This window comes from Notothenia rossii (genome assembly GCF_949606895.1).
Source record: "Notothenia rossii genome assembly, chromosome: 5".
Classification (NCBI taxonomy): domain Eukaryota; kingdom Metazoa; phylum Chordata; class Actinopteri; order Perciformes; family Nototheniidae; genus Notothenia; species Notothenia rossii.
This window is the reverse complement of record NC_136903.1, coordinates 61872685-61892124: the sequence shown is the minus strand read 5'-3', so window position 1 is coordinate 61892124 and position 19440 is coordinate 61872685. Positions and strand designations below refer to the sequence as shown.

The 19440-nt window shown below is 41.0% G+C and overlaps 2 protein-coding genes across 4 annotated transcripts in view; one reads left to right on the top strand and one right to left on the bottom strand.

Annotated features, from left to right (window-relative positions):
* cenpp (centromere protein P) overlaps positions 1 to 19440 on the top strand; it is a 176366-nt gene that overhangs the window by 48312 nt on the left and 108614 nt on the right. The window lies entirely within an intron of this gene.
* Positions 1606 to 11920, bottom strand: ogna (osteoglycin, paralog a). The gene is made up of 6 exons (XM_079682951.1): positions 11464 to 11920; positions 7467 to 7530; positions 6672 to 6836; positions 4280 to 4482; positions 3823 to 3915; positions 1606 to 3631 (listed from the first exon to the last, which is right to left on the bottom strand). The coding sequence occupies exons 1-6, from the start codon at positions 11617 to 11619 to the stop codon at positions 3461 to 3463; spliced, it is 852 nt and encodes a 283-aa protein (XP_079539077.1). The 5' UTR covers positions 11620 to 11920; the 3' UTR covers positions 1606 to 3460.

The window sequence follows — 19440 nt, the reverse complement described above, 5'->3', positions numbered from 1 at the left end:
TTGAAGGGGTAGCAGCAAGATGTCAAATGGTAAGTGAAGCCGCAGATGCAATATGGATCTCATTCTCCTGTTTACTTGAAGAATGTCAAGTTCTGCCAAGTTTGCTGTGCTGAAAGAAGATTAACCCACATTTTCCAAAGTGGCCTGCTTGCTCTAAACTCTAGTTTTTGCTTTAGTTGCATTTTCTTCAGTGTTATTATGGAAACAAATATAATTCCCATTGTAAAGATTCTGCTGTAGTGTAGGCTGTGCCTTGTATGCTGATTTGTATGATTAATGACATAAAGACATAAACATGTATTGAGAAGAATAACAAATTCACATAGAATTCTCATACATTGCATTCCTGTTGCTAAACCGCAACATTAACCAGCCAGTCACTTAAGCCCCTGTCACACTGTCCCGAAATTGACACCCGATGGACACACGAATATTGAATTGTGAATTTTGCACGAAGATGGCCCCGAACCACACGCGAAGGCAACATTTACATTACATTTAAGACATACAACTGCAACGAAAGTATCAAAAACGATTATGTTAAAGTACTATGATACTGTACTGATATTTTCAGACTTTGTTCTTTACTTTATCCGTCTTTATATGTAGAAGATATTAAGTTTTCTCCGTAATGTTGTTTCCATAGCAACAACAACTTCCTGTCAACTCGCCTTCAAAATAATATATTATATCCTTTTCAGTTTCACAGAACACAAATTGGGTTATTTACATAATATGTTTACATGATTTTGTTCTGCAATAAAACAACCCGATGGAAACACGATAAAGGAAAAGTTCAAATTCAGCTCTGATCGTAACAACATCGGGACATTCGTGAGGGCATCTTAATCCATCGTATGACCGCCGGTGGAGTTTCTTAGGCTCCGGCAGCAACTTCGTGAGTGGTGGCAAAATCTTTGGCATGCCAACAAATTGCCGAAGGACCTTGAGAAGGTTCCTTTTCGTGTTGAATTCGTGTGTCAATTTTGCCCTTCGTAAGGCCATCGTGAGAGCATCCTGTTATCATCGGTGCCATCGGGCATTCGCCCCGATCAGAGTGAGGGCGAATGCCCGATGGCACCGATGATAACAAGATGCCCTCACGATTTGACAAGATGCCCTCACGAGTGCCTTACGAAGTTGCCGCTCACGAAGTTGCTGCCGGAGCCTGAGAAACTCCACCGGCGGTCATACGATGGCTTAAGATGCCACCACGAATGGCTCGATGTTGTAACGATCAGAGACGAATTTGAACATTTCCTTAATCATGTGTCCATCGGGTGTCAATTTCGGGACAGTGTGACAGGGGCTTTAAGGACTGCAGATGATGGCCATGTACACAGACCACAGACATTTAAAAGCATGTGGCCAATCACTGAATGACATTTTGCAATTGTGGGCATCTGCACACAGACGCACAACACAAGCACACTCTACACTTAGTCATGGGCAATGGTGTAATGCACTTCTGTTTTTGCTGTACTCCTGGTGGGGCTTTAAAATTGTGATATCAGCAAGTAGTTTTAAATACAACTTACAAATGATAGCTTAATCTGAAATAAGATTTTGAAAGTTTTGTATTTGGCAACAATAACTCAATAAATATTTTAATTTAAAAAGTGTACCTTTATTAAAATATTTTAAAACATAGCCATGTCACATACATCTCCTTGAACATCACTGTCTTATTCACATCAGTAATAATTTCTTAAGTCATCTTTATTACTGGAAGGGAAGAGTTAGGGACACAAGCAAGACATTTTAAAAGCAGACAAAATAAAAAAGAGTAATTTTCACATTACTATAGTTCATAGATACATTGTGCCCCAGTTCACTGCAGTCTATAAATAAAAAAGGTGACGCTAAGTCACAAATTACTTAAGAAAGCCTGCACAGATCTGCATGGCCATTGCCCTTATAAAGAGGCCTTTTTTTAAATGCTATAGTTGAAAGTTCAATTAATTCACTCAATGTTTTGTTCATTTGTAGTATTTTTCTAAGAAACACTGAGAAAGTATTTACATATGACAAAAATGTAACAACAAATAAAGAGGACTGTTAATAATGGTCAAAGGCTCTTTGCACCTTTAAGTGCCATTTCAGAATCTACCTTTTTTCATGACTTATATGATTGTAACCTAGTTTTGAAGATATTGCAGCTTTTTTCTACTACTGTCATAAGAAAATATATTAAATGCAAAACATACTTGAATTGGAATAAGCAAAAACATTTTAACATCTTAATTTGATTGTGTCAGACTAAAATTCAGTTTTGACAACGTTTACAATTTTTTAACATTATGTGTTTGCCTCAAAGCCAGCCTATATTTTTAGTCTGGACATTTTGAAATGCCATTCAGCACCAATATTACACATAATCAAAGACTGCAATTCGGTCATGTATTATTTTTTTTGATATTTCATTGACCTGATGACCGACAATGAGCAAGGTGAAAACAGAGCTGGCTTTATAAGGCTTGAAAACATTTTAATTGTTGTAAAATTATACAACATTGAGTTGTTTAATTGTATTGTAAAACCTCTAAATGAAAGGGTTAACACTTGTACAAGAGACTTCATTAGGTTAGCAAAAGCAGCAAAGATATCCAAAAGGTTTTAGTTATATCTAGTTTGTTTAACGACTTAAAGTAACTTTTGGAAACAAAAATTATTTTAGAATTATTTTCACAAAGAATATGAAGACATTGGCCTGTGTTTTGAACCTATAAGTTCTGGTAGTTACAAGCACGCCTGTTTGCTTGTTGCTGCATGTGTGTGTGTTGGTACAAACTCACAAGGAGTTTGTGTACTTTCATTCATGTACTGTAGGCAGTACAGCGCCAGGTCAAAATGAAACCATGAGTCGGACTGTTAGTAGGTAGAGGTGTTTACACCTCTCCACTCATTTTAGGGGATACAGTTGTTCTACTGGTAATCTCTTCTGAAATGTTGGCCTTAACATGTCAGATATAGTCAAACTAACTGTTTGCACAATGTATTAACATCTTCTTAAGCACCTTTTCTGATGGCAGAATCAAAGGCTATGTTGGCAAAACAGACAATCTGACCAACACATACGGATAGATTGGCCAGGTGTGCGGAAGTGTTTAAACTTCTTTCATGATTAGGTGAAATGCAAATGTTTCAAGTGGTCCAGCAATGCTTGTTTGCAGCATATTTAGGCTTTCACACCCCTTCTCAGGGGATTTTGATCCAATTACTCAACTGACTCGAGAACTGAAATATGCGTGAGTAGAGAAAGTCCTTACATTTTAAACCTTCAGTCCAGTGAATGGTTTCATTTTGACCTGACAATCTCACAAACTGTTTGTAGGTTTGCCGAAGTAAAAACATTGTCACGTTTATTCCCATTATGGGACCAGCACCCCAAAATCCAGAACAACACGGTATCCCAATGCTCCATCAACAACAAAGGGGGTACAGTAAAGTTTCTGTCGCCTCAGCGGTACCGTCCGATAGGCAGAACCTTCATGCAGGTGAAGCTGTCCGGGTTCTTGGACAAAACCACAGGGTTGCCGTCCATACGGACCTCATTGAGGCTCGGCCGTAGGTAGTAGGTGTCATTGGACTTGCAGAAGGTGTCTACGTTTACCTCAGTGATGTTGTTGTTCTGGAGGAAATAGAAACAATGTCAAGTAACAGCTTGTTATGTCTAGCTCATTATGTTAAAGCTGTATATTCATGATTGTATTCTGTTTTATAATCAATTTAGAAGACAGCAACTTGAACCACTATTGGAGAGTCTCCAAAGACTCTGCAGTCAATTTATTTATTTTTATTTTAGCAGCAAAAGATACAAACCTGTAGATGTAGGGTCCGAACACAGTCTGGGATGTGTGGAACAGCTTCCATTTCGTTGTCTGCCAAGTACAAGTTGACCAGTTTTGTCATTTTCTGATGGGGAAGCAAAGAAATAAAAATATTCAGTTGAGTTGTTTATTAGTTTTCCTTTCGCTGTGTGGAAAGTGAACGTGTACCTGAAAAACAGCATACCTGGCTGTAAAGTCTAGCAAAGTCGTGACTTTTATAGATGCTTTAACATTTTAGTAAACATTCATTACATATATATGATGAGATGAAAAATATTATCAACATAAATATTCACTTGTTAACAATTACTCAAATAACTTTTTTGCGTCTGATTGTTTTTTTAACAACAGCCAGGTTTAATGAGTGTGTACAGCTTTCTGCAATCTTGTTGTTGGCCAAGTGTGTTATGTTATTAATGAAAACAAGTTTGAGAGATGTTTATTTGTACCTTGAAAGCGTTAGCCTTGACTCCCTTGGTTTTGAGATGGTTGTGGTTGGCGTTGAAGGATATGAGTTTGGTGGGGAGCATAGGAAGTTTGACCAGGCTGTTCTCCGCCAGAGACAATTCCTCCAGCATGGTTAGCTTGGAGAACGCCCCCTCTTCAATCTCTGAGATCAGGTTCCCTGTCAGGTCAATCCTCTTCAGAGTAACTGTTGAAAGATCCATCATATTAATGTTCTTTTGTATTTTATCCCCCTTCCTTTGTGTTAAGCATTCTATTTAAGAAATGCAGTAAGGACTTACAACAGTTGTGTAGTTCTGTGTGACTGGCGAAGCCACACACAGTATAGTATTCAACATACTTATCTCATCTTATTTTCCTTCTTCCGCCACAAATTTTGTCATGCTCGTCCGGCAGCGTTGACACGAAACACACAAAAAACACATCACAGCAGCACAAATGTGCGGAATGACCGGGATCGGGTTGTCTTTTATAAGAGATTCGCCAAACCGTTTTCACGCAAATCGCAGAAAACCGCGACCATTTGCCCCATAGGAATGAATGGGAGAGCTCGTTAAGAGTGGGCGACATCACGACTAGAGGGGAGAGGAGCTGTACAAAAAACGCTTTGATCTTTGAACACACCTGTCTGTTGTTAACTAAATCCAGTGGTAATCTAAAGATGTTCAGAAACGATGCAGGAATGTGGTACAAGAATCCAAAAATATAATAGATAAACACTTAAAATAGTCAGCTAAATGGATATGGATATTCTTTGTACCTTAACAATACAACTAATGCTAACAATACTTACAAAGCGGGGGTAATGTTAGCATCGGGACGCGCGGCCAAGTTTCAGTCACACAGTCAACATTTCTCGGAATTTTCTAGTTTTTCTTAGGGTGCGTTCACACCTGCCTTGTATAGTCCGGTTGAATCAAACCCTGGTGCGTTTAGCCGCTTGGTGCGGTTCATTTGGGTCGGTGTGAACATAATCCGAGACCTCTTAAGTGAACTAAACAACCGGACTCTGGTCCGCTAAAATAAGTGGTCTTGGAGCGCTTGCTTGCGAACTCTGGAGCGGTTCATTGTTGGTGTGAACGCAGTCCTCACCAAAACATAGGAAGCGTAGTATTTACGTGTCACAAGAACACGGATATCTTCAAAATCTTTAGCGAAAGAGTCTTTCAAGACTTCCGTGGTTGTTTAGTTAGAGTGAAGCAGAATTAAGTGTTGAACAGTGTCGTGTAAAGTAAAAATTCTCCGTCAGCTACATAAAAGTAAGAACACCTGTCGTCGGTGAAACGCCCCTCCTTACTGCAGAACGTCTCATTATATGTGTTATAATGTTTTTTAACGGACCTTGTCTGATTATATAATCATATGCGCGGGCCGCTAGTGTCTGTTGATCTCCAGATTAACAACAGCATGAGAATAACCTGCCGAAAGTGCCGACGCTCCATGGCGGAGGCTCCGGTAGAAATTGCCGGGATTTGCGTTTTTACCCCCTTAATGTCTGACCAATGGTTGAACAGCATTTCCGTGCACATGACTTGTGTTTAAAGTTTATAGTCCGTTTGAGTTTTGCCCGTGTGAACGCAAACCGAACCTTCTGAAAAATGAAACAATGTAACAAACTGTCGTCTGGTGCGCACCAGAGAGCGGACTATTAGGTGTGAATGCACCCTTAGAGACCAAAACATAGGCCAGATGACCAGCTAATTAATAAAGTGCAGCTACATAGACAAGTGTCTTTGTGTATTTTCTACCCCAGATGCATCGCATTCAGTGCTTTCAACACCAAATATAAAAAGTGAACTCTGATGTTTACCCACTTAGACTAGAGAATTACCAGCTGCCATTACTTGACCTTGTTTGGTTGGTATTTGAGTGACACCTATTCACTTATCATAACATTTCATGTCATTCATGAGCAGTGAGACAACAGAAAGTCAGTCTATTTAGCCGGTTTTTAAAAAAAGCAAATGCTGCTTACCCTGTTCACTACAAAATCCCTTACTGTTGCTGCGTAGCAACAGTAACGGATTTTGATGATACTTAGCTATTCCTTTTAAGGAAGTATTTTCTTTTGCACTTCAAAAGGGAAACTCTCAAGGGAAAGATTAATAGTGTAAATATGAGCAGCAGATATCAATAAAGCCTGACTTTTAGTTGCGTGTTTGGGTCTAGTTCTAAAAACGTATCCAGGCCTTTTGTAATTATTTCCTCGCCCAGCATGATCCTGATAACACATGCTATAATGCTAACCATTTAAATCTAATTATTGAACAAGACAAAGATAGACGAAGCATGCATCGCAAGCTTTTATTCTTTGCCTGTAAGTCTTTGCAAATAAGGCAATCAACAGGTGATGATGAAGACAGTTTACAGACTTACCAATGTCGGAAAAGTCTTTGGCGCGGATCTTTTTGATCTTATTGAAGCGGGCGTACAGATAGGCCGTCTCTTTAGGCAAGGACGGAACGCTGGTCATGTCTGGACTGACCTCCTCACAGTACACTGAACCAGTTAGACACACACACAGCAGGCAGGTGGGCAGATCTGCAACACAAAGGCACCAAACAAACATAATCTTCTTCAGAAGAATCTATAGCACTTCTTTAATCTTTAATCCAGCTCAATTCAAATCAGACTAGGGTTGCAGTGATAATTATCAATAGTTATTACTCAATACAAGTTTAGCCTTTGACCAATTATTCCTCACTGTTCCATGTTCCCTGTCTAGGTTTTTTGTTTTAGTTATTTCATTGTAAGTTAAATCTCTGTAAAACAATACGGTTAACTTGTGTTTTTTAATGTGCTTTAAACACTTAACTTGAGGTAATTGTAATTACAATGATTATCCTACAGTTCATAGTTTTTTTTCTACGATACAATTAGACCCTGTTTTTAGGTTGTTTGAGTTCTGAGTGCAGTACCTAAAGGAACAGATACCCTGGTTTGGCATAGATTCCCCAAACACTACAAAACAATTTGGGATGGATATTATTAACCACAATCAACACAGCCAAACATAACACTGATTAATTTGTTCTGAGAAATCTGATGTTTTTACCAGACTTTCAAACCTTGATCAGATTTGAGTGAACGCATCTTTAACAATGGGCTAGCAGTTTATCCTATTGTTTAAATTAGATGTTGTGTCTACACAATCGTAAGTCTTTTTCTTACCAGAGGTATCTCCTCCTGCTTCCACTGGGCTGTCATCAGGTTCATCAGCCAGAGGCAACGCCCTCTGCAGGAGAAAACATGGCATCTTAATACTACGGCCAAATCATTTTGCTACAACAAAAAATTGACATTTGATGGGGTTAGGACTGGTTACTTTTGGAACAAATTGTGGCTAAATACCAAATGAAGATATAAAAAAATGCCAGATATCTGTACTGCATTGTCCTTTTCTTGAGCAACTAGTGTCTATTGCTAAGTCTAGCATGCTAATGTGTAGCTATTTTGAACACTCCTGGAAAAAAAAAGTCTCATACTTGCATAGATGCGCAGTGAGTCCGCTCAAGCCTGGATGATTCCAGGTGTATTATCAAGCTTTTACTAAAAAACGAATGCGTTTGGAAGTAGTGAGCACACAACTGGATACATGAGACTTGCACTATTTTTGCGTGAGTTGTCTGAGAGTTGATAAGGTGCTGTTTGATAACTTTGAATAGTTCTGCTATTATTAAACGCGGCCCCAGTTAATCATGGAGGCACGCAAGAAAAACAAGAATTCGAGGTTTCAAAGCGTTAAGTAATATACAAATGCCATTTTGTTCATTAAAGAGCCTGTGACACGAGTTTCCCCCATCATCCAAACCCATCAATTTGAGTAAATATTGTCCCCTTGAAAACCGTTACTGAACTGATTTTGGATATTTGTACTTTGATAACCATTAATCTGCCCTTCAATGTTGACCATATTCTGGATCTTTTCGGGGATTCTTCAAATCCCGCCAAATGATGTGTGACGTCATTGCGGGCCAAGCGCTCCAGCTGCACCGTTCAGGATCCCAGCATCTGCATGACACGCACGATGGCGCACACAGCAGCAAGCTAAGACAGCGATGACAGTTTAATTTTGAACGTGTCTGGGAGCTCATATGAGGCTGAAGGATCGGTTTATGTTGTATCTGTTAGAAGTTTAGGAATTAGGTGCGTCAATATGGGCGATAATACGGTCATGTAGCCAGTGGTGGACTGGGAATAAAAATCATCCCGGGACTCTCGACCTGCCCACTTCGGTGCCGCTAGTAAATTGTCAACGGGGGGAGTGGGGGATGTGCTAGTGACTTATCCGACCGGCCCAATTCGGTACCGACCCATTGGGATTCGTCCCGATGGCCAGTCCGCGACTGCACCCAGCCCAGCCCACGTAAACTGTCAACGGGGGGAGCCTTGCTGCGGGAAAACGGTGGACCTAGTGTCCCGATCGGAGTGGGAATAATAATAATAATCTGTGCATTTTATCCATTAATTTCCCCAACATTGTGGTAAAAAAAACACACGTTTAATCCATGTTGGTGTACTACAACTACAAAAAGCATCGGTTTGTTTTTTCATCAGGAAATGCAGACCGGCTCAAACAAACGATTTTTAAATCATCATCCTCACGATCATTTAATGTATCATATATTCGCCGAATTGACATGAAAGCACTAATAAATGTAGTTTAATCCACTTGAGTTTACAGCTACAATAATAATCTATTTGTTTTTATATCACGTCCGACGGGAGGAAATTCAGCAGCTCTCACTACCGATTTTTAATCCTAATTTAATCCTCATCTTCACCACGATCATTTATGTTTATGTTCGCCGAATTGACATGAAAGCACTGACGAATATGAATATACTGTAGTCAACTTCATTAAAACGTTATTAACGTGCCTAAACTCAGTAATTCACCATTTCTACACATGACAACACACTTTGTCCGTGTTTGGCTCTCTCGCTGCACAGTGAAGCGTTCCCGCATTGACGTCACTTCCGGCTTCCCCCAAAACTTCGAAATGAGTCGAAGGGATTTCCCCGCGATGTTCGAAATTTTTGATATTTATCGGAACGGTATCGCACCTTCTTTTTTAAACTGACGGTTCAAGATTACTAGTAGCCCAATATTTCATTGCACAACAGTTGTTGGGAGGCTGTCACAGGCTCTTTAAGTTTTTCATTTAAACAAGGTTGTCAGGATTTGTTTAGGTTTGATTTAATGGGCATGAAGGCTGAGATTTAGGAATTGTTTAATTAGAAAATACAATGTACACACTGAATGTAACAATATAAAGCTTTGTCATTCATGAGTTGTAAACATTTAAGGGGATAATCCAATGTTAATCATGGCATGACAAGAATTTAAGTTTGTTAAAGGTGAATTAAACCTAAATCTGTGTTGGTGTCAGCATATTGCTACAAGTATAAGTCAGAAGATGAAAAGCAATCCAGGAAGTCTAATGCTTTGGCCAAAGCCTCTGCATCTGGCCTCCCCACTTTGCCAACACAGTGGTCTGATTGTAATGAATGAGGAGGCTTTAATTTGTGAAATAGTATCTGCTGTTGGTCTAAAACAGTCTCCATTCATTTGGCTCATTATCAACTCTTTGATTCCAAAGCTGTATTGGTTGGCAGAGCTTTTTTGTCGCAGTCCACATTATATTTCAAAGCTGCCTACTGGCTGAAGACAGACCAAAGCCTTTCCTGCTGAAAGACTTTAGTTCATGAGCTGTGCAGTGCTTAAGGAATTATATATTTTTTAATTTGTGTTAATGCCTTTTGATTCCAGGCAGTGTTCTTTCTGATAGAGATTTTGTGGATAAGTTACCATACCTGGTCAATACATATTTTCAGAAGAGTCTTAAGTGCTGCTGATAGCCAACGAGAATCGGGTTGGGTTCAAGGTATAGTGCATTCCAAGCCCCTGACCCCAGGAGCCTTTGGACCTCTGGAGGTTGCGATCTTTTGCGTCCTTCAGCCTCAGGAGTTTTGGACAGCTGTACATTTTCTTAACTTCGGTGGCTGGATAACTTGTCAGCAATAAAGCATTCAATACTCAACGAAACCAATCTAAAGGGTTATCCGCGGGCTTGCAACCAAAAAGCATATTTGCAAAGCATATAACCAGAGAGAAGGGAACTAATTTAATCCAACAAGTGTTGGAATTCTACATCACCTTACGTTTGGGTGGTTTATCTTCCATTATCATCGCCTGACTTGGTCCCCTTCAGGTGCTGTAACAGATCAAAGTATCCCTGAAAAATCCCCAATCCTACTGCCTTTGTTTTTAAACTAAGTGACTGGCATTCAAACCAATCAAAGGGAAGAACTAAAAAGTTGACTTCAATTAATTACCCTTATTCTATCCATATCAGTCTCTGGATTGTTTGTGGGTTTTTCACTTTCTACAAGTGTATGCTGAAAGATAAACCAGACCAGTTTGGTTTTGAGTTTAATTTTTTGAAGATGTAATTGTGGTTAGTTGATGGACAGTGTGGTTGCTTCAGGGATTGTGTGTGTGTGTGTGTGTGTGTGTGTGTGTGTGTGTGTGTGTGTGTGTGTGTGTGTGTGTGTGTGTGTGTGTGTGTGTGTGTGTGTGTGTGTGTGTGTGTGTGTGTGTGTGTGTGTGTGTGTGTGTGTGTGTGTGTGTGTGTGTGTGTGTGTGTGTGTGTGTGTGTGTGTGTGTGTGTGTGTGTGTGATTGTGTGTGTTTTTTGTCATAAGTAGAAGACAAAATAACTAACTAAACCATACATGTAACATATAATACTAAGTCCTGTAATCCTTCATTACCTTTTATTATTATTATGCATTACATAGTGGTCCCTATAGGACTAAGTAAAGTCACATTTTATGTTCGTACCACTTATCTCTTTCATCTGTCTGAGTTATTTATTTTTCTCACTTGAATTATTCATTATTAACAGAATTGTATCTTATAAGAGAACACTTGACTGGTCTGACCAACATTTTTGCATTCTATCTGAACAAGTGAACAGTGAAGCAAAAACGTATTTGCTGACATTGAACTACATTCCAAAAATTCTAAAGCATTAATAAACTAGCTAATTTGAATTGCTTTATTTAAAAGCATATTTAAAATGCATGCACATTTTGTGTATGTCACATTAATTGAAGAGAAAACAGTTTGGCATATAATTAGGGCATAATAAATACATTTCTTACCCTAGCTCTCCTTGATTTTAAATGATCGATGAAGTATCCGCTCAGTTCCTTGCCAGGTACAGATCCCATTATCAGCTGTGATTCCTGGTCAAACTTCCTGGCCGAGGCTGCCACCAGCCAGGGCACCAGCAAACAGGTGAATAAGAGAGCGTTCATGCTGTCCAACGCAGTGTGAAGCCAACACACCAGCTCGCCTTTTAAGCCTGAGTTTGGGTCAGCAGCTGCTCTATGCTTCAAGCCTGTGTTGGGATGTGTCAAATGACTGTATTTAAAGGCTGAACCAGTAGCTTCCAGCAGACTCTAAACGCAGAGTTTATAAAGCAGAGCACTTAACCCTTTCCTGACCACCCACCATCCATCTGCAGTGAGGCAGAGAGAGAAACAGGAAGAGGCAGACACACAAAATAGAATCACACATGGAAAAGAAAAAAAGAGTCAAATAGAGACTGAAGTGTCCCTTAAATGTGTACAGGAAAAAAAGCAAGAACTGCAGAGATGGCAACATTTTTTAAAGTTGACAACCTCAGTGCGACTGTGTTTTGTCAGGAGGAATGTCTGTGGTCTGTGCCCAGCCACGCCGTAATGACTCGTAATAACCAACCAGTCTTTCATTAGGCTGGATGAGATTTTTTTTCTTTTTCAGTGGCTCTGTTTTTCTCTCCGCCGTTGATCAGAAAACACATTTAGCAGCTGTAAGACAGACATTGATTATACAGTAGGCTCGCTTTTATGTGATTACTTTGGACTGACCAATAGAATTATCTGCTAAGCTTTCTGGACCGGTAAAACTACTTGTTAATGTTTGGTTTTCTTTTTATTTAGATAATCTAAAGGAGATTCTAGGGTCCCTAACAGATGTTTTAGTGTTTGTTGGAACGTTCTGTGAGTTATTGTGGTAACTGAGGATGTTCATGGGTTTTAGGGGCCCTTAAAGAGGTTCCTGTGGTACCTTAGAAACTTCAAATAAGCCTTTGGGAAATGTTAGTGGATCTGGTTTAACAGGTTTTCATGTGTTATATAACTCTCTCAGCAAGACCATCATGAAAGGGGGTGTATATTTTTGAAACAATAGTGTTAATCCCTTCACTAGAACTTCACAGACTTGGATAATGAACATTATTCAGTATGAATCTGTCAGGTGAATAAACATTTTTAAGAGTTTAAACACTTTTGCGACAATAAATTAGCTTGAATATGACAATCAAAATCATATCCATAATGTTAACTGTTTCTATGGAGCGAACAACAACTTTTGGTTACCATGAATGTAGAGAATTGAGATGCTAGTTGTAAGACCCATTGGAAAAGAGATAATTCATTGCAAGTTTTTAAAATGTACTCATACTTGTGCTTGTTAACAGGGCTCAGCAGAAGGACATGCAACTCATAGTATAGCGCAGATTCTAGAGATTCAATTTAATAACATTGTGCTCTTATAGCAAGTTAGTTGAAATTATTGGCGTAAGAAAAAGGAAACTCTTCAATCATGCCTTTCACCTTTCGGAATACAATCTATTTGCCAATTGGCACAAACCTCGTTCTGACATAAGCTGCTCTAGCTAAGCCAACTAGAGAATGGAACCAGAACAGACCAGCAGCAGCTTTGGTGTCCTTATTGCTTCCTTCCTGATGTTGCGGCATCTTGAATGAGAATTCGGTCCAAAGTTCAGATGATTCTCATCTTTAACCATTTCTGACTTTATGTTATATATGGCTCTTTTTCTCCCTCCCCGAGGCAAGCGTTTACGCCTCCTGCTTTAAAACTTCGCGTCGGGCTCCTGATCAGCCTGTCGGTGTTCTTTTCCCCATAATGACCGCGTCGCTGCACATTATCCCGCTTATTACATGCCCACATTCTAAACAAAGTAAAGACATGACTCCCAATATTAATTGAAATGCTTTTATGGATTTAGAAATTGATTTTATTTATTTCAAAAAATAGTTGTATCATGTATGTATTGATTTAAATTGACATGCATCTGCTAAGAAAAATAGTCCGTTGTTACTGTTTGAACTAACGTAGCAATTAGACCCTCCAGAAAAACGCGGGCAAAAATCCTTGATTATGCGGGCTAAATTCCTTGATTATGCGATTAAACATGCAGGGGTTTTATGTGATTTTATACGGTGAAATTGCGGGAAGTTGCGAAATATGCGGAAAGTTGCGAAATATGCTAAATATGCGGGGGAAAAGAATAACAATTTTTTTAAATATTGGGCTGTCTTATTTATTCTCTCTCACACACAACCTGCCACTAACGTTAAACCCCTTTACTATTCAATTAAACACATTCATTGTTTATTTATTGTAAAAGCAATTGGGCTATTTTAATCTCACACACACACACACACACACACACACACACACACACACACACACACACACACACACACACACACACACACACACACACACACACACACACACACACACACACACACACAAACACACCCCCCCCCACACACACACATACTTCTCCGCCTCATTCTGTTTTCATTTACTCGTTCGTTATCTGACCAGCTTCAATCTTTTAGGCTACTCACTTGTTTCTGAAAGGGTTTTGGATGTTGATGCCTTGGTGAACGTGCGTCGTTTGGCTTTCTTGTCCGCAGCAGCAGAAAGCATTTTCGAAAGTTTGAATGAATCAAAGTGGGTCGTCACCGTTGATTTTCTTTTATGCTCCAACACACAGTTGCACGGGGTGCAGAATAGTTTCCCCCCACTTTTTGCCCGGTCTTTAGTAGAAATGTTCGTCGGTAAATGAGATGGATTAGATTTTTGCGGCCTTTTGATAAATATGCGGCCTTTTAAAAATCTGCGCCATTTTGTTGATTATGCGGTAAATTCTGCAATCGCTGAATCGCGTTTTTCTGGAGGGTCTAAGCAATGGCAGGAACTGCTTCGATGGCGTTTTTGAGCAGCTTTTTGATTACAGATTTGAAAACATCGTTGCTTGCTTTAAAAGTAGCACAATTCATTATGTCAAACTGTGGAAAGTATCTACATATCCCTGCCCTAATGCCAAAGTAACTGCCAACTCCCCTCTCCTGCAGGGGGGCGTGGTCAGCTGCAGCTCACAGAATCAGCCCCCTGCAAAAACAGGGCTGGAAAGAGCAAATAAAGCGCAATGAGGCATGGCTAAAATGCAGGATCTGTTTGGTATTTTGAAAGAAAAACTATATTTATATACTTTATATAGGTATGGCCCTACAATATATGTTTCAAATATAGCATGATAGGTCCACTTTAAATGTAAATTATCATTAAGAGTGCAAAAACAGGTGAAAAGGTTCTCAGTGGCCTGAGTGAACTCTAATTAGAACAATGATGTCTAGTCATATCTCAGCTGTGTATCTCTTTAATCAACACATCTCTATGGTTTTAATATCTATCAGACCTCTGCAGACTCACATTTTAAGTGAGTTATGAAGTGATGTACAAGCAATAACGCAACAATTCAGAGTTCCCGTTAGAATATTCTTTTGCAGGTGAAAATGTCCGTTACATTTTAAATCTTCCGGAAAAAATGGGAAAAGTGCCGGTCAAAGGTCTTCTTTGTTATTTATTGAGCTTTAAAACAAATTGATATAATTCGATATTAATCTATCTAGCTAGTTCTAGCTAATGATAGGACTACCTGCTTATTAAAAGACACCTAAACAATAAGAGTCGCTATGCAACCGGGTGAGGCCACAAAGTATAGCGCAGCATTATGCATTTGTTTACATGCCCACCGGAACCCCGAGGCATTACCAACAGATCAACTCACAATCAACCCATACAGGACATCTCTTTCTCCACAATAAGTGTTAGACATTAGAATTGACTATTCTTGTCTGTCACATACTCTTTTGTCTGTCACATCAGTGGCGCAATTGATGCAGTATTGCGCTAAGGGGAAATTGGCTGTGGTTTGGTGGCTGTTAATTTATTGAAAAAGGAAGGAGGAGAGAGGACGCTGTCATGGTCTGTTGCCGCTTCTCCCTCCTAGCCTCTTATTGTTTTTTTTTAGCAAGGATTCTAATGCTTTTCTTTTGTTTTTGCACGGATTATATGGATGCTTATACCAACTATAACCAGACAATAATCCACTTTCCTGCAAATCCCTCGTCGGCTGGACGAGCTGCTAACGTCTAAGCTACGAGTGGCTAATAAGGTTAGCCGCTACACGAGCAGCGACACCTACCACAAACAATTCCAGCTCAACTTCTCCACCCAGCTCAATCTTCTGCCATGCTGTGGGTCTTTCTGTGTTTCTGGCTCTTTCCCCATCTCTGGTCGGCAGGTCCGTGGCAAACACAAACAGCTACCAACTCTGCATCTGTCCGGACCGGCATGACGCTAAAGTACTCCATCACGCAGCTGCTCGAGTTAAGACATTACAGAACTCGAACCTGTATCTCAGCACTTAAGCAGCTTGGAATTCTACGCCGAAGCCGCTATATCCACAGAAGCTCCCGTGGAAAGTTTGTCTATTCCCAGTCTGGAGACTCCATTCCATCACTCTGGCCAGCTGAGCGCACTGTCGCACAATTTTCACGTCATCATAATACCGCCGCTCATGGAAGAAATAGTAGCTCTGGAAACACCGCGAGACTTCTACACACCAAGCGGGACAGAAAACATGGAGTGGATTTCAGCCTACTTCTTCCTCTACATAGCACCGTCTCATCAAGCCTCAAAATATAACTATTTAACACACAATCCCTCACTAATAAATCATGTCTCATACATGATCACACCCTAGATAGGGGGATTGATTTAATGTGCCTTACTGAACCTGGCATCAGCCAGAGGCCTTTTCAGTCCTAAATGAAACCTGTCCTCCTGGCTATAATTACCTGGAGAAAGCCCGCCTTACTGGTCGCGGTGGAGGCTTAGCCGTAATACACCGCAGTGACCTGAAACTGACCACCTTGTCTCTTCCTGACCTTTCCTCTTTTGAATGCCTCGCATTCAAATGCAAACCCCCTTTCCCCATGACTATTATTCTCATCTACCGGCCACCCAAACCAAACCCAGCCTTCATCTCAGAGATAAATGAACTTCTCTCTTCAGTCTGTACCACGTCTGCAAATACTGTCATACTGGGGGATTTGAACATCCATGTTGACACCCCCTCCCGCCAACCTGCAGCTGACTTCTTGCAACTACTGGATGTTCTCAACCTCAAACATTATGTTGATGTCCCCACACACACCAGGGGGCACACGCTTGACCTGGTTATCACTGACTTATCACAAATCTGTTGGTGTACGATCTGGGAGTGTCGGATCACAAGGTTGTTTCAATGGAGTTCAAATTGTCTCACCGCATCAAGCCCAAACGTAAAATTTATTTCAGAAATTTGAAACATATCGACATAGACATCATGACTTTGGACCTGCAGCAAATCCCCCCTTCTGCAAACTTCACTATAGTCAGTGAATCAGTGGAATACTACAACAAAACCCTGAGTACTGTCCTGGATCTCCACGCCCCACTGAAATCACGAACAGTCAGCTTCTCTCGCTCAGCCCCTTGGTTCACTTCAGAGTTGCGTAGCATGAAGGCAGCTGGGCGTGTACTCGAGCGGCGTCTCGCACGATCTGGACTCAATGTTCACAGATTAGCCGATCAGGAACATCAAAAAACGCACTCACAGTCACAATTCTACTCCGACATCATCAGTAAAAATCCTGGAAACTCCAAGCAGCTTTTCTCGACTGTTGATCATCTCCTCGAGCCACAAACTCCCTGACACATCGACACTACAGAAGAGCAGTGCAATAATTGTGTTACTTTCTTCAGGACAAAAGTTGCCACTATTCGTTCTCTTCTCCCCATCCCTTGCGCTGTGTCTGTCCCTACTGTTAACCCACAGCATGTGATTTTCCAACCACTCTGCTGCTTCACGGAGATCTCTCAGCAAGAGGTTGAGGACATCAACTGCAAGATGAAACCCTCCACCTGCACACTAGACCCTCTACCCACAGCCCTTGTCAAATCGAACATCTCGGCTATAAGTCCCATGATCACCTACGTCATCAACAGCTCCCCTCAAGGCTGGTCATGTTCCATTGGCTCTTAAAACTGCCGTCATCAGACCCCTTCTCAAAAAACCCACCCTAGACCCGGATATCCTCGCCAACTACAGGCCCATTTCTAACCTCCCATTTCTAGCCAAGGTACTGGAAAAAGTAGTTGCCGCCCAGCTTCAAGACCATCTACAATTAAACGGCCTCTTTCAAAAAATAAAAATAAATTCATGTCCGGTTTCCGTTCCGCCCACAGCACTGAAAAAGCTCTGGTCAGGGTCACAAACGACCTGCTGATGGCGGCTGATACGGGATCCCCATTTCTCCTCATCCTCCTGGGTCTGACTGCAGCATTCGACACTGTCGACCATAACATTCTCCTTCAGCGCCTCGAACAGACCATCGGACTCTCTGACTCCGCCCTGAGCTGGTTCCAGTCCTACCTGTCTGGAAGAACAGAGTACGTCTCCTTTGGAGGTGCGAGGTCCCAGACACACCCTGTCACCTGTGGTGTTCCTCAAGGGTCGGTCCTTGGGCCAACTCTGTTCACCCTGTACACTCTTCCCCTTGGCCGTGTCATCAGCAAGCATGGAATATCATTCCATTGCTACGCTGATGACACGCAGCTATATATAAAGACAGGCTCTATCCCACATGCTTCCTAACTGTCACCATCATCGTCACCACTCCCATCAACATCCCTTAACACCTGCATTGAGGAGATAAAGGCCTGGATGCGAGAAAACTTCCTGCAACTAAATAGCTCCAAAACAGAAGCTATTTTGGTTGGCACACCAAACCAGGTCCAGTCATCCCCCATAACCCACATTACCTTTTCTGGACAAAACATACCCCTCTCCACAGCAGTTACCAACCTGGGTGTTAGATTTGACAGACATCTAACCTTTGACACCCACATCAAACACCTATGCAAAACCTCCTTCTACCACCTCAGGAACATTGCAAAACTCCGTCCCACACTCTCCCTGTCAGAAGCTGAACAACTGGTCCATGCCTTCGTCTCCTCAAGGCTTTATTACTGCAACGCTCTCCTCATCGGGACTCCTAGCGGGAGCCTTCAGAAGCTCCAATATGTACAGAACAGTGCCGCTAGGATACTGATGAGGGTGAGAACATACAACCACATCACACCCGTCCTCCATTCCCTCCACTGGCTTCCTGTCTCATTCAGAATCGAATACAAGATCGCACTACTGTCCCATCAATGCATCCACGGGAACGCTCCTCCATACCTGAAGGGACTTCTCAGATCTCAAACCTCCACACGCAACCTCTGCTCCACAACTAACCATCGGCTTCGCCCCCCTAGGACCAAACTCTGCACAATGGGGGATCGGGCTTTCTGTGCAGCTACCCCTCGTCTGTGGAATTCCCTCCCAGACCACCTGAGGACTCCACAGACCACTGATGCCTTCAAGAAAGGCTTAAAAACCTTTCTTTTTAAAAAAGCTTTTGATTAAACTTTTGTTTATCTTCTTTGTTTTTATTATGCCTCATGTAGCACCTTGGGATTGCTGTGAGCAATGAAAGGTGCTTTATAAATCGAATTTATTATTATTATTATTATTATTACATTATTTTGACCTGAGAGATTTAGATTTGCCGGTCTTCAGCATATTTTACCGGTCATAGTCCGGTAATTACCGGCTAACGGAAACTCTGCAACAATTACAGCTAATGTGATTAAACACACACAAAATAACACCATAAATTAAATCAGCAGAATTACTGGCAAGTGGCAAGAAAAATTAGAATGGGAGATGTTTCCAAAGCAATAAGGCCAAGATTTTCTCTGTAATAAAAAAGGAAAAAACTCTGATCCCTCAGTCTACTTAACAGCTGTACTTTAGTGGGAATGCTGATTCAGTATTCCAACTATCTGTTATGCTACACACACAATTCTTTATTTTTATTCCACCGGGTTATTTTGCTGCTCTT

Coding starts and splice junctions, on each gene's coding strand:
- ogna (XM_079682951.1), bottom strand. CDS start 11,619: ATGAACGCTCTCTTATTCACCTGTTTGCTGGTGCCCTGGCTGGTGGCA. Junction 4,483..6,671: donor CAAAGACTTTTCCGACATTG/GTAAGTCTGTAA, acceptor ATCTTTCAACAG/TTACTCTGAAGAGGATTGAC. Junction 3,916..4,279: donor TCAAGGCTAACGCTTTCAAG/GTACAAATAAAC, acceptor CTTCCCCATCAG/AAAATGACAAAACTGGTCAA.